The 13,973-nt window shown below is 30.4% G+C and overlaps 1 protein-coding gene across 1 annotated transcript in view; it reads right to left on the reverse strand.

Moving 5' to 3' along the window:
- Window positions 1-7,109, reverse strand: part of LOC140438998 (trypsin-7-like) — a 48,270-nt gene extending 41,161 nt beyond the window's left edge. Inside the window, exon 1 of the mRNA XM_072528632.1 lies at window positions 6,980-7,109. Within this exon, the coding sequence (XP_072384733.1) occupies window positions 6,980-7,055 (76 nt within the window). The 5' untranslated portion in view covers window positions 7,056-7,109. The remainder of the gene's footprint in view (window positions 1-6,979) is intronic.
- Between the last annotated feature and the right edge of the window lie 6,864 nt (window positions 7,110-13,973).

Genomic DNA, 13,973 nt, shown 5'->3' on the forward strand with positions numbered 1-13,973 from the left:
ACCTGTATAATACATGTGTGAATTACTATTGTAAATCATTATTATCAAATAGGTTATAAATATTTATAAATATAATGAGTATAAGAGATATAATTATAAGAGTAATTTTAGTTCGGCTAATGGATTAAGTCCACAGTCAAAAGAAACCAATATATTTATTAATATTCATATATATATATATATATATATATATATATATATATATATATATATATATATAGTACCTAATATTTTCTGCTTTCTACAATTTGGAAACCAAAAGTTTCTAGTACATCATTTAGAGATCACCACAGAATCTCAGACAATTAAAATTAACGGGGTTAACTCTGGCACGTATACTTTCACCCAAGTTTCTCATTTGCAGATTTATTCGACAGCTACTGATCACAAGTTGAGTGCTAGTTGCTTTGTAATTCCAAGTATTACTGGATATTTACCTCAGGTCAAAATAAACGCAAAGCAAATTCATATTCCTAGTTCCATTACATTGGCGGATTCGCGTTTTGCAATACCCAGCCCAGTTTATATATTACCAATGTTACAGGAAACTCTTTTCGGTTACGTAATCTTCGGTAGGGTCCCAAGTTCAGCTATTAGTAAAGGATATCATTACTCCACATATCTTAATAATTTGGTCACTTGCCATATCAATAATGTTTCTGACACCCCCGTCTCGTCTGATGAAGTGTTACATGGATTAGTGGAAAAATTCTGGGGGTGTGATCAACTTCCACAGATTCAGGATTCTGTAGATACAGAGCACCTCTCAGAAACTCAGTTTTCTTTTGGTAAAACTATCCTGAAACTTTGTATCAGGTCGATACAAAATCTGTTTAAATTTAAATCGCCCTATTAGTGATATTAAATTATCATTACCGGCAGCTAAGGCTCGCTTTCTCCAATAAGAGAGGAAACTACACTCTGATCCACAACTCTTTGATAGTTATCGCAAGATTATTTAGCCAATAACCAGATTAGTACCTTTAAAACCCCTTACCTCAGAAAATAGGCTAAATTATTATTTACCCCACTTTGCAGTCAGAAAAAATGACTCTAGTACAAATGTACGGCTATTATTTGTTCCAAATAATAAAATTCCTTTAGGTTGTCTTAATGATCAACTGGAAAAAAGAGTTTTTAATCCAACCTATTCTTATTGATATTCTTTTAAGATTTCGCACATTCACTCAAGTTTTAATATCAGATATCCAATCTATTTATATGCAGATATGCGTAGACAGTTCCGAGTTACACCTACTCAATTTTCTCTGGCGTGACTCACCAGAAATGCCATTTATTGCATTGCAGCTTACTAGAGTTCCCTTTGATTTATGCTCATCTCCATTTCTCGCCACTAGGATTCTAAAACACATTGCGGACAATAATAAGGATGATTTTCCTTTAGCCTGTGACACTCTCTTGTATTCTACTTATGTAGATAATATTTTGGGTGGATGTGACTCTTTAGAAGAATTAGAACTGTTGTTCTCTCAACTTAAAATCTTGTTAGGTAGCACAGTTTTAATCTTCACAAAGTTTCCTCGAACAACGAAGAGTTTTTGAGAAGACATGGCCTCAAAAGTTTGACGCCCTTAACCCATAACTTAGGTGATTCTTCTTCGAAAATCTTCGGTGTTAAATGGAATCAACAATCAGATACATTTTCATTTTCACCACCAAATTTTGATTTAGGCCAATCAATTACTAAAAGAAATGATTAGAAAATTCGATAAACGAATTATAGATGTTCAACTTCACAACTTCTGTGATAGCTCCCTTAAGATATTTGCAACATGTACCTATCTGCGCGTAGTGTACGAGGATTACTCTGTCTCCTCTCGTTTGGTATCTTCCAAATCTCGAATAGCTTCTACTAAACAAAATTTACAATACCTCGCTTAGAGTTGAATGCTGTGTTTATCGGAGTTATTTTAACTTAATCAGTTTCAAATGTGTTGAGGAGGAATTGGTCGATTGCAAAAACTCATATTTATAGCGACTCGTTAGTAGCTGTTAGTTGGATTTTGAATAAAAGTCTTTCGTTGAATCCTTATGTTCATAATCGTGTGCAGAAGATTATTGCCCTAAGTAAGGATTACTCTTTTCATCACATTCCGTCTCAACTAAACGTAGCAGATATTCCGACTCGTCTCAGGGACATTACACGCAATTTCAAACTCTCAATGTTATGGTTGTCAGGCCCAGAGTTTCTTATTAAGCACCCTCTCGATTTTTTTTAGTTTAAGATTATTCTCATTGCACAAAACTTACCCGAGATTCGGTCAACACAAGTTACGTTAACCACGGCCTCCCCTGAAATACAAGTGAATTAAACCTTAGAATTCATTTTCTATAAGTTTTAGACTATCTCTTGCGTGCAAAAAGTATTGGCCTATGTTTCTAGATTTATCAAAAATCTGAAGAATAAAAGATCTAATCTCTCACTGCTGTCATGTTCCCTACACAATGAAGAAATTAAAGCGGCAACTCTAAGCATTGTACGATACCTTCAATTACAATCATTTCACAGGGAACTATCAGAATTAAAAAGTGGAAAACCTTTCTCGAACAGATCGCCTAGGCAACTAAATGTTTTTTATGATTAGAAGTATTCGACACTACGTGTTGGAGGTAGACTTTCCAACGCTCCCTATCTTTCTTATAATGAGAAACATCTCATGATTCTTTCTAGTAAGAATCGAATTGTATCTTTGATGACGTATCAAATCCACGTCTCCCTATTCCACAGTGGCCCACAAGTGTGTCTGTCTCATTTCAGAATGAAATTTTGGCCTTTGTCGGGTTTAACTCAAATAAAAAAAGTAATTCACAACTGCGTGGTATGCCACAGGTTTAAAGCAAAACCAGTCACCCAGTTTATGTCTAATCTTCACTATAACCGTGTTCCAGGCAAAAGACCCTTTCAATTTGTCTCAGTGGACTATGCTGGACATTTTACGTTGAAATCATCTCACCTCCGTATATCTCCTTCCTATAAAGCGTATGTAGCATTTTTCATTTGCACCACCACTAAGTGTTACCATCTTAAGCTAATAATTGGTCTCGCTAGTCAGGCCTATATTTTGGCACTAAAAAGATTTATAGCACAAAGGTCAGTCCCATTATGTATCTGGTCTGACAATGCGACTAATTATTATGGGGCAAAAAACGAGCTCCATGAATTCGTGAATTTTTTTATGAAAGAAGACCACACAACATCCATTAAAGACTTCGCAGCTCAGAACCAAATCACTTTTAAGTTCGCTACCCCTCTTAATCCTGCAAATGTAGGAATACATGAAAGAGGCATTCAGTCAGCTAAGTTTCATCTCCTTCGTGTGATAGTAAATGCAGTGCTCACTTACGAATCCTTCAATACAATACTATGACAAATTGAGTCAATTCTTAACTCTAGACCACCATTTAGGATCTCAGAATGCCCAAAAGATCTTTCCTTTCTTTGCTCTGCCCATTTTTTGGTGGGCCAATCTCTATTGGCCCCACCGGAGTCTAGTAATATTTTAGAAATCCCAGGAAACAGACTGTCCCTTTACCAGAAATTGTCTCAAATGCAATTATTGTTTTGGAAGAAATCGAGTGTCTCATACTCCAAACCATACAATCTCGATCCAAGTGGTGTACTGTTACTCAAAGTCCAGTACAAGTAGATGATATAGGATATAGACGCCCACCTACCCCCACTAAAGTGGGAGCTAGCAAGAGTCTTAGAGCTAATACCAAGTAATGACGGCCTGGTTCGGACTTTGGACAAAAACACAACTTGTCTTAATTTGTCTTAGATCCATCATGCAAGTAAGTAAACTTCCTAGCCCCACTTAATATAATTGGTTTTCTTCTCTTTTCTCTTTTCTAGTTTCATATGTTCAGCCTTTGTTCCTTTGGCAGGGAGTATGTTCGAATAAATCCATTCGAAGATGTAAAACTAGTTATCAATAATTTTAATTTAGTTTTTAACTCTACTTTTGACAAAAATGCACCCACTCTATAAATGTCATAAATGTCAACTTTTGTCAAACATTATGTCAACATTTTTTTAGTAATATAGTTTTCTTGTGCACTTAAAACTCTTCAAAAAAAAAGACTCCCCGCAAAATCAGGCACGCCGCCTACCCTCATAGCGAATTTAGACGTGGACGAAGCAACATCTCTGTTTGGCAGAAGTACTAAAAATCCGCTGTTGGTATAACAGCAATTAATTATAATCACAGATATATACATATTGATTACAATACAGTAGTGCCCGTTTTTATATACACTAAGAAGTGTTAGAAGTTTTTTTCGCATGGTTCTCTGGGTGGCCTTTGACACATGGTTACCACATCTCCGCATCTCTTGATCCAGGATCTTCGCGATAACGACAGTAATAGACAATAATGGATAGACAATAATAGGATAGACAATAATGCACATACACTTTCGAAAGACTTGTTAACTAGTAAGTAATATTTAGTAGTAGGAATTTTGTTTTAGTTCTTTATGTATTTCTCCTGATTTTATTTATGCTATTTGTTTTCCTCTCTTTTTCTCTTTAATAAATCGTTTTTGTCCCTTTGGATAGCTTTTTAAACCTTTAGTGTTTAAGACATTCCTATATTACAGGTAAGAGCTCTCATATTTTGTAGCCAGCAATCTATGTTATACTCTCTATCTCATTTTAGGACATTCTTCATGTTTGTCCTATTGTGTAGATACTAATTTTATCTAAATATATATATATATATATATATATATATATATATATATATATATATATATATATATGAACACTAGTAAATCCGAAAACAATGGAATGGAGTCAGTCAACGTAAAATCCTCGGCAAAATTATTAAATATAGTCAATATTCAGACTAAATAAACTTTATAGTCTCAAAGAGATTTATAGAAAATGAAGCCCAATGTTTGTACTTAAAAATGATTCAGAATGCAGTTATGACGGTGAACATGAATCTTCCCTTTATTGATTTTAAGTCAGCGTATGGTTTAATGATAAACGTCTATCCTCGGAAAAGGATGGCCATAACACCACATGTAAAGGGCTTATTAGAAACATTTAAAATAGTAGGTAACGAGTACAACATCACAACAACATTTAAAACAACAAATACGTCTATTTTGTCCAAAACCAAACTTAACTACTGACTAAACGAGCATAAAACATACATCAAAAACAGGAGTTTTGATAATTATCATATATGCAAAACATGCTTGAGACAATAAACACAGATTACAATGGAAGGATGAATCAATAATCATGAAAGAAACAGACATAAAAAATAAGAAAAATCAAAAAACCAGCTTTCATTCTACTCAAAGAAGAAAATTTTATATCAAAGCGATCAGTAGAATGTAGCGGAATGTAGCGTCAGTGTGTTCAGTCTACTCCATTCGCTATCATTAAATATGTATAGGATGTATAAAATTATTCTGAAGTGTATTAAAATGTGTAAATTAAAACTTTAGCGTAGGTGTTCGTAAAACTTAAGTTCGTTAAATGTTTTAACTTTTTACCTATTTTTTAATCAAAATTGAATTTATGCCACGTTTTATAAACACAAAATCCATATCAGTCAGCAAGCGATGTAGCGTGGCCCGTGAAAAGTTGAGCAACGTTTCTTCGACATTTACAAGAACTAATATGGTGTTTATTGTTGGTGGTATGTTGCCACGAATAAATTGATGAACTATTCTACGAATTTGGCTTCTGAGACCTTCATTGTACTTACGAGAACTACCAACATTTCGCTTCTTGGGCCTGCTCTTTAGAGATTGTAATCCAGCAGGTGATGAATATTCCTGTCGTATGCCAAACAGTCTTTTCATTAGTATCTGCTTCTCTGAAAGTTTCAGAGCATTTCTACGTTTCCATTGAACAATTTCCTCCATTTTGCGGTAAAAATAAATTCGGAGTCAAATATAACAGTAGCTAACAACAGAAAATAACAATAATTGCCAACAGCAAATTACAACAACAGCCTCCAACAAATAATAACAATAGCAAAACAGTAACAGTGCATCCAAGATGGTGCAAATAATCGTAACTTGAATATGTTTACGCGCTCCGAAGAACAAATAAAGACGAATTAAGGCCATGGATGTATCAAGCTTTTAAACATATTCTGTATAAGAATTACTCTAATTGCTTCTTAATTACTGAATAACTTAGAAGAAAGTATTTGCAGTTGATATCAACCAAAATTACAAATTCCTTACACATTATGGCAGTAACTAGCACCGCAGGGACATAAATAACATTTTAAATTTGGCAGTTAGTAGAAATTACCGGAATTATTTTAAACTTTGAAACAAATGTTTATTTAATGCACATTTTATTATACTACTGCTACTAATAAAATATAAAAGTTGATAAGTTACTATTAGAAACAAAAATAATGTATAGTATTATGTAAAATTATTAGCAAACGATATTTGTAAACTACATAAAATTGTACGTGAGGACTTGTTGAGAACTCCTGGTTTATTCTGCTTATTTTGAAAAATAGACAATAGAGAACACCATTGCTCACTGCATAAAACTAGCAACGTATTGGTGAAATTCCCATAAGGTTAGCATTGCATATCTTACCCTGTACAGACTAGTCACTTTGAGACAAAGTATATACTTTCCGTTGTCTACCCTTTCTCTCTGTGAGTCACCTTGAATTCCTCTTAGATGCGTAAAGTAATCCTTTTAATTTTCACAATAGAAGTGTAATTAGTTTACTTACAATAGGTTAAGTTAGGTAAACATTATTACACATTTGCTGCTGGCTGGATGGGCACTTAAACTTGTTTGCAAAAAAAGATATACCAAATAATGTGCACATCTGATGTGATTTTTTTTACTTAAAACACCACTTTGGAAATCGAGACGTCAAAATAAATTTATTTTAAAGGAAAATTGTGGCTTGTGTCCAATAAAAATAGGAAAATATGTGTTTAAATAAATAGTTTTTCATACCTGCATCAACTAAATTTCTTTTCAGCAAAAAAATACATATCGATATCACTATGTTCCAATATAGACTCGACATCATAAAACCCAATAGTACCTAAGATTTACCTGTACTCAATTTTTAATAATATAAAGTATCAATGCTAGCTTGGATTTTACCTTTATATACTAATACAGCTATACTTTTATTGTTTCAATAGCGTAAGGGTTGTCATGAATTCGTGATATTGTTTCGATGCATTACTCACGAAAAAAATTAAAAGTAAACTAAAAGTTTAACGACAGACAAAAATGCGTCAGTCTAAAAATTTTTATAAGTGTCATAATTCTTTTTATGTCTACTTTAACAATATATAAACAAAGATTATAATACTAGTCCAGTAGGATTAGACGAAAAAGACCTAACCTTACATGGCGATCTGTTCCAAATTGCCTAAAATTATATATAAAATTTGTACAAAGTACCATAGGTTAAAACTTTATATTTTTATTGATAAAGATGAGTTATGCATTTTTTTTTCTAAAATTTAGATAGACAAACTTTTCAGTTATTATCTCATCAATTTCTAATCAAAATGTCATGAAATTCTTTACTCAAAAAGAGTATGTACTTTTCTTTCAGGAATTTATATCGAAATCAAATTTCTTAATTCAGAGTGTTCACAAATGATGCGCCATTTCTTTAAAATTCAAACCCCAATAAGTCAATAATTTTAACTAAAACACGCTGTATTTTATACTTTTTTTTTAAACTAATACATTTTGAAAGAAAAATTTTAATCTACTAATATCATTTAAAAAAGATGAAGAATACCCATTTTTAATATTGCAAAATAATTTTTTAAAAACATGTCGATTTATGGGTTATAAACAATTAGAAAAACTTTTTAACCATTGCCTACAAGAAAATTATTTTTTCAGGTTTAGACAGCCTCCATTTTTTCACAATTCTAAAAGAAAAAAATGTTGTTCTAGGACAATTTGGTTAGACCCTCTTTTTTTTAATTGATAGCAAGTTTGTTTATGATAATTAAGATATCTTATTAACGTCATTTGCAAGAACATACTTTAGTTTTATTGTACAAAATTTGAAAAAGATTTTTAGCCTTTTATTGGAATCGTTCACAAAGCTTCAAAATGTGGTCTCCAAAATCGACCGGTTTGAAACTCGCGGAAGCAATGGAGGGAGGAGCTGTTAACTCTACCTCTCTGTGGTTCTTGTTTATAGATTTCGACGTCTCGTTTTTTAATTTGTATGTACTTTTTGCGTACGTTACGAATATGTTTTATTTAAATAATTAACTTTTTAAATAAACCATCTAATTTGTTTAAACAATTTTTTTTCAATTTTTTTATTTTTTTTGGTAATATTTGATATAATTTTTTATTGTAAAACATAAATATTTATGAATAATATACACTGCTTCAATAAACTTCATAGTAACCTATTTTTCCATTTATTATTATTTTTTATTTAACAATTTTTAAACAAGCTATAAAAAAAATGCTTTAAAATGACTTGTTCAATAATTTAAGTTATTTTTGGACAAAAGTTATTTTTGTGTTTTTTTTTTGTAAAATATTTACTTTAAACGTAAAATGAAAATAGACAATTAAAAATACAAAAAGAACCAATTTTAACGTCTTTCGAGGCCATTTTTTAATAGGTTGGACATCAAAATAAAAAACGGGTGTGGCAGTCCAGTGGGACTGCCGGTGGAAGTTACACTTCTATACACGCATTCGCCATTACAAATTTATTTGGGAGTCAATCTAAACAATCATTACATATGTAATGCTATAGGTAAAACATAGCAGAAAGAGAAACAGAATTAATAACAACTTACTAACAATTAATAAACAACTTTTGACCTGTAATAGGAGTATAGTAAATAAAGGATTGAATCAATATTTGGATGAAAATGTATATTTTTATTTTCATGTATGTATGAAAGGAGTTGAATGCAAAAATTCTTTTACACATACTCTGCAGTAAAATTCATTGTTTATTTTGTTATTAATATAAGAATACTATACAAATTAAAAATGAAATATTCATAAGTATTTAAAAATGACAATAATATACATAAAAAATTATACTACAATACAGTGCAACATAACTCAATATAATAATACAATACAAATTAAAATACAATATTCATAAGTATTTAAAAATGACAATAATATACATAATTGTTCTACTTACGCATATATGTTTAATTTACCATGTAATAATATTAATTAAAAAGTCCTCCCCGTCTGGGAATCGAACTCCGGTCTCCCGCGTGACAGGCGGGGATACTGACTACTATACTACCGAGGACATTACACAAACGTGACAGTTCTGGGTCATACAGTGATTTATTGAGATTATTATTTTGAAATACAAAAGACTAATATAATTATGAACATTTAATAAATAATCCAAAACATATCACATAAATAATAATATTAATAAATATTTTATTATATATATAATATTATATGTATATATATTTTTATATAATATATATTAAATTATATATACAAAAGGAACATTTTTATATTCGAGAGAGGAAGAGAGAGAGAGAGAGAAAATATATCTTCTGTCTCTCTCTTACTCATTATCTTACATATGTAATGGTTTCACAGATTCACTCTCATGCAAATTTCCAACGCCGACCGTGCGTATAGAAGTATAACTTCAATAATGGATGCGGTGTCTTATTGTACTCTGTAACTGCTGTAAAAGCATACATGCGCCATGTATGAGGCAACGCTATATAACGCAGCGTATGGTGTTTATTGGAGACCACCGTCTAAATATTTTTTTATTAGAATAATATTAAATATACAGTCTCTTAATCAACCAATTTATAGTTATTTCTTGATAAATAACCCTTAATACACCTTTTTTCACTGTAATAAATAGCAAATATATAGGAAGAGCCACACTTTCACACTTCCACACTTCTTTATCCTGTCTTCCGCTCCAAACCCAAATAGTTGTGTTTGCATTCGAACTGATTAGCGTTGATTACAAGCGTTTATGGCTTTTTTAGTATATACATGCATATATATATATATATATATATATATATATATATATATATATATATATATATATATATATAAGAGAAAAAAGAAATACTTGACGAAGTTGACTCGTTTGGAAAAAATAAAACTATGTTCGGATGGGATAGGTCAATAAAAAGGCACTATTAGATAATTCTTTTTTACTACTCGAGCCAACTAGGCTTATAAAAAAAAGTAGTCACGAAATAAAATTAGGTTTGTTAACGAAATTTTCTGCAAAAAAAAAAAAACATTTATTTCATCTTTGTATTCAAAAGCTAAATATCCTGTAGATAAATTAGATAAAACAAATGTAGTATGTAGCATTTATTACATCGAGTGTGAAGCTGTGTATAATGGTGAGACCGTGAGAAATCTATCAAATCCCACAAGAGTGATTGTAGAATAAAAAACTCATCTTGTGCTTTGACAGAGCATGTAATCGACAAAGATCATATATTATGGAATTTTATAACATTAAAATGTTGTGTAATGAAGGTAATAAATGCAAAAGGACCATTTTAGAAATGGTGTTTAATAGTAAGGGTGATAATAATTTAAACAAAAGATCAGAAATTCAAAATCTAACTAAAATTTATAATCATATTATTTCTTTATAATTCATTTATAAAACCTCCCAAACATCACATTTGTATATTAGTTTCCATATACTTTTTACATTTTTTCGGGTATTTGTGAATAATAAATAAATCTTCTGTTTTCGTATTAAATAATTTTTTTTGTGAAAAACAAATTAGACTACAAACTAACTTTCTCTTAAAGTTGCCATTCATCACATTAAGGGTGATGTATTTTAAATATTTTAAAAAGTATTTAAAAAATAGTCGAAGCTACATTCTGGTCGGCAACAGGAGAGAAAATGAATAAAAATGTGTTCGATATCTGCCTTTCATTTTATCCAAGTTAATTATTAATAATGTATATAGGAATTTTATCGAATTTGTAATTTCAATTATACGGATTAGCGCATATGATATATGATTTTGATAAATTGTAAAATTGCCTGACTTTAATTTTTTTTTATTCTTTCTTAATAAGTTGTTAGTGTAGTATCACAAAATTATTTGGTTTAATTTATTTTTCTATTGTCCATTCTTTCCTCAAAGGCAACTGCTTAAAGAATACTTTGAAGCAACTTATTATAATTAACGATGGGAGCCCTGAGATCAAATTTTAATTAAAATAAATTTATTTGTTTTTGCAAAATTAAGCCTACATATAAACATATAAAGGGTCCAAATTTGCAAACCATATATATATATACATATATATATATATATATATATATATATATATATATATATATATATATATATATATATATATATATATACATATTTATATATAAACTAAGGTACACTCGAAGAGTGGTGGGTGTTTCGGTCAAAGTGGAGAAATAAAAGACAAAGAAGGTGGCTACTTCATCTATTTATTGAAGACGTTTCGCTTTCTGCTCAGAAAGCATCATCAGTTCATCTAAAAAGAACAATATGAAACCAAACATCCATAGAGAAGTTACAACAAAAGTGTGTTACCTTACAAAGACATGTAGCAGTCAATGATGTTAAAAATATGAAAAAGCTTACGAAACTGGACATTCAGAGTTAACGTTGTATAAAACAATTATTAATTGAAACTAGATATAGTTTGCAATTTAACAAAATTAGCACAGCAAAAGAACATGTGATAAACATACATGTATATAAAAAAGTTATTATAAAAACTTAAGTAAAAAACATTAAGGTTTATTTTAAAGTGTAAAGAACCAGAAAGATCATAAGAATGCACTTCCAACAAATTTATTTAATAAATTAGATTTTAATTTTGACTTTAGGCAACATTATAAGTTATTTAAGATTAATAGTAATAAAGATAAAATGAAGTTACCAGTCTTTAGTTTACTGAATCTCGCCGGTAAATGAATTTATATAATAGGGCTCTATATAATAGGGCGGTAGATTCAAAGAATGTGATAAATTTGGTTGACAACTTGTCGTTAAAAAACCAAACAATGAAAGGAAAAGGTGGTTAAGATCACCATTAACCCTACAGTGATTGATCTGTCAACAAAGAACAAAGCATGCGAAGTCAATCCAAAATATCATATATTATAATATTATGACGTCACTGGTTAGCCAGCCAACAGGTAAAGATTAATACAACTTCCACAGTCCAAAGGTTCAAAACATTTAGGACCGTAATGAAAAAGATTCTATGAATCAATTTCAGTTTAAAATGTTATCAAACAAGTTCATCAAAAAGAACAATTACTTAATTATGTAAAAGTGATATTGACAAATAATTAATAAAATGTAAGTTGATAAATCTTAGTTAAGGAAGGAATAATTTATTTTATTTTATTTTTATTTAAATTTATTATATGAAAATGTGATAAAGAAAACACCAATGTGGGACAAAATTTAAGTAAACAACATATCAAGCCTAATTCTGCAAAATTAATGCATGATAAATTTGGCTCAAATTACTGATGTCGGTTCTCTTATTAAGGGTATTAGGATGTTTTAATATTGAACACATTTCTAAAAACTGTCTTTTAACGAGATTGCGTTCAGTGCCAAGAATGTTAACTTCATTAAAGTTTACTTTATGATTAGTGTTAATAGCATGTTGGGCAAGAGCACAAGTATGCTTAGATAAATTAATATCACTGCGGTGTGTCGTAAGACGCCCTCTCAGTGATCTCCCTGTCTGACCGATGTAACATGAGTCACACTCAGCACAAGGTATATGATATATTACATTAACTTGTTCCAGAAGGGACAGAGGTGTTTTAATTTTAGAAAACAAATTCCTGACAGTCTTAGCATTCTTAATAGCAATTTTAACCGGTACGTTGTTATGTTTGTACAGTTTAACGAGTTTCTCAGTAACTTGAGGAAAATAAGGTAAAGATGAGTAATGGGTAGTTGGATTCCCAAGTACAGTATTAGGCAGAACAGTGTTGTTAATTGAATTATTTGATATTATTCTAAGTTGATCACCATTGGGTATGTCATTTAATGCTTTCTGAGCAGAAAGCGAAACGTCTTCAATAAATAGATGAAGTAGCCGAAAAACCCACCACTCTTCGAGTGTATCTTAGTTTATTTTGGATTGACGGTCGTACTCCTTTTCTCGATATTTGTATATATATATATATATATATATATATATATATATATATATACATATATACATATATATATATATATATATATATATATATATACATATATATATATATATACATATATACATATATATATATATATATATATACATATATATATATATATACATATATATATATATATATACATATATATATATATATATATATATATATATATATAAATATGTATAAATATATATATATATATATATATATATATATATATATATATTCCTGTACGGAATGGAAGCATGGACGTTAAAGGCCAGTTCCATTAACAAACTTGAAGTGTTCGAAATGTGGTGCCTGCGTCGAATGCTCAGAATATCATGGACGGACAGGGTCAGAAATGAGGAAGTACTCAGAAGAGCGGGCTTACAGGATAGGGAACTTTTTAATTATGTAAAAAGTAAGAAGACTGCATACTTGGGGCACATTATACGAGGAGAACGATACACTTTTCAGCAACTGATACTCGAAGGGAAAATAGAGGGTAGGAGAGGTCTCGGACGTAAAAAAATGTCATGGCTGCGCAATATTCGACAATGGACAGGAATCCACAGCTATGAAATGCTTCGCAATGCTGCTAAAAACAGAATTATTTAATCCTGACTATTTAACATCTCACCTGACAAGACGATGTACGGTGGACGCCTACGCAGAAATGCATGGCACCTTAAGAAGAAGAATATATATATATATATATATATATATATATATATATGTATTCAATTAGTTCAATTAAAGATTAAC

The sequence above is a fragment of the Diabrotica undecimpunctata genome, chromosome 1 (assembly GCF_040954645.1).
Source record: "Diabrotica undecimpunctata isolate CICGRU chromosome 1, icDiaUnde3, whole genome shotgun sequence".
NCBI lineage: Eukaryota > Metazoa > Arthropoda > Insecta > Coleoptera > Chrysomelidae > Diabrotica > Diabrotica undecimpunctata.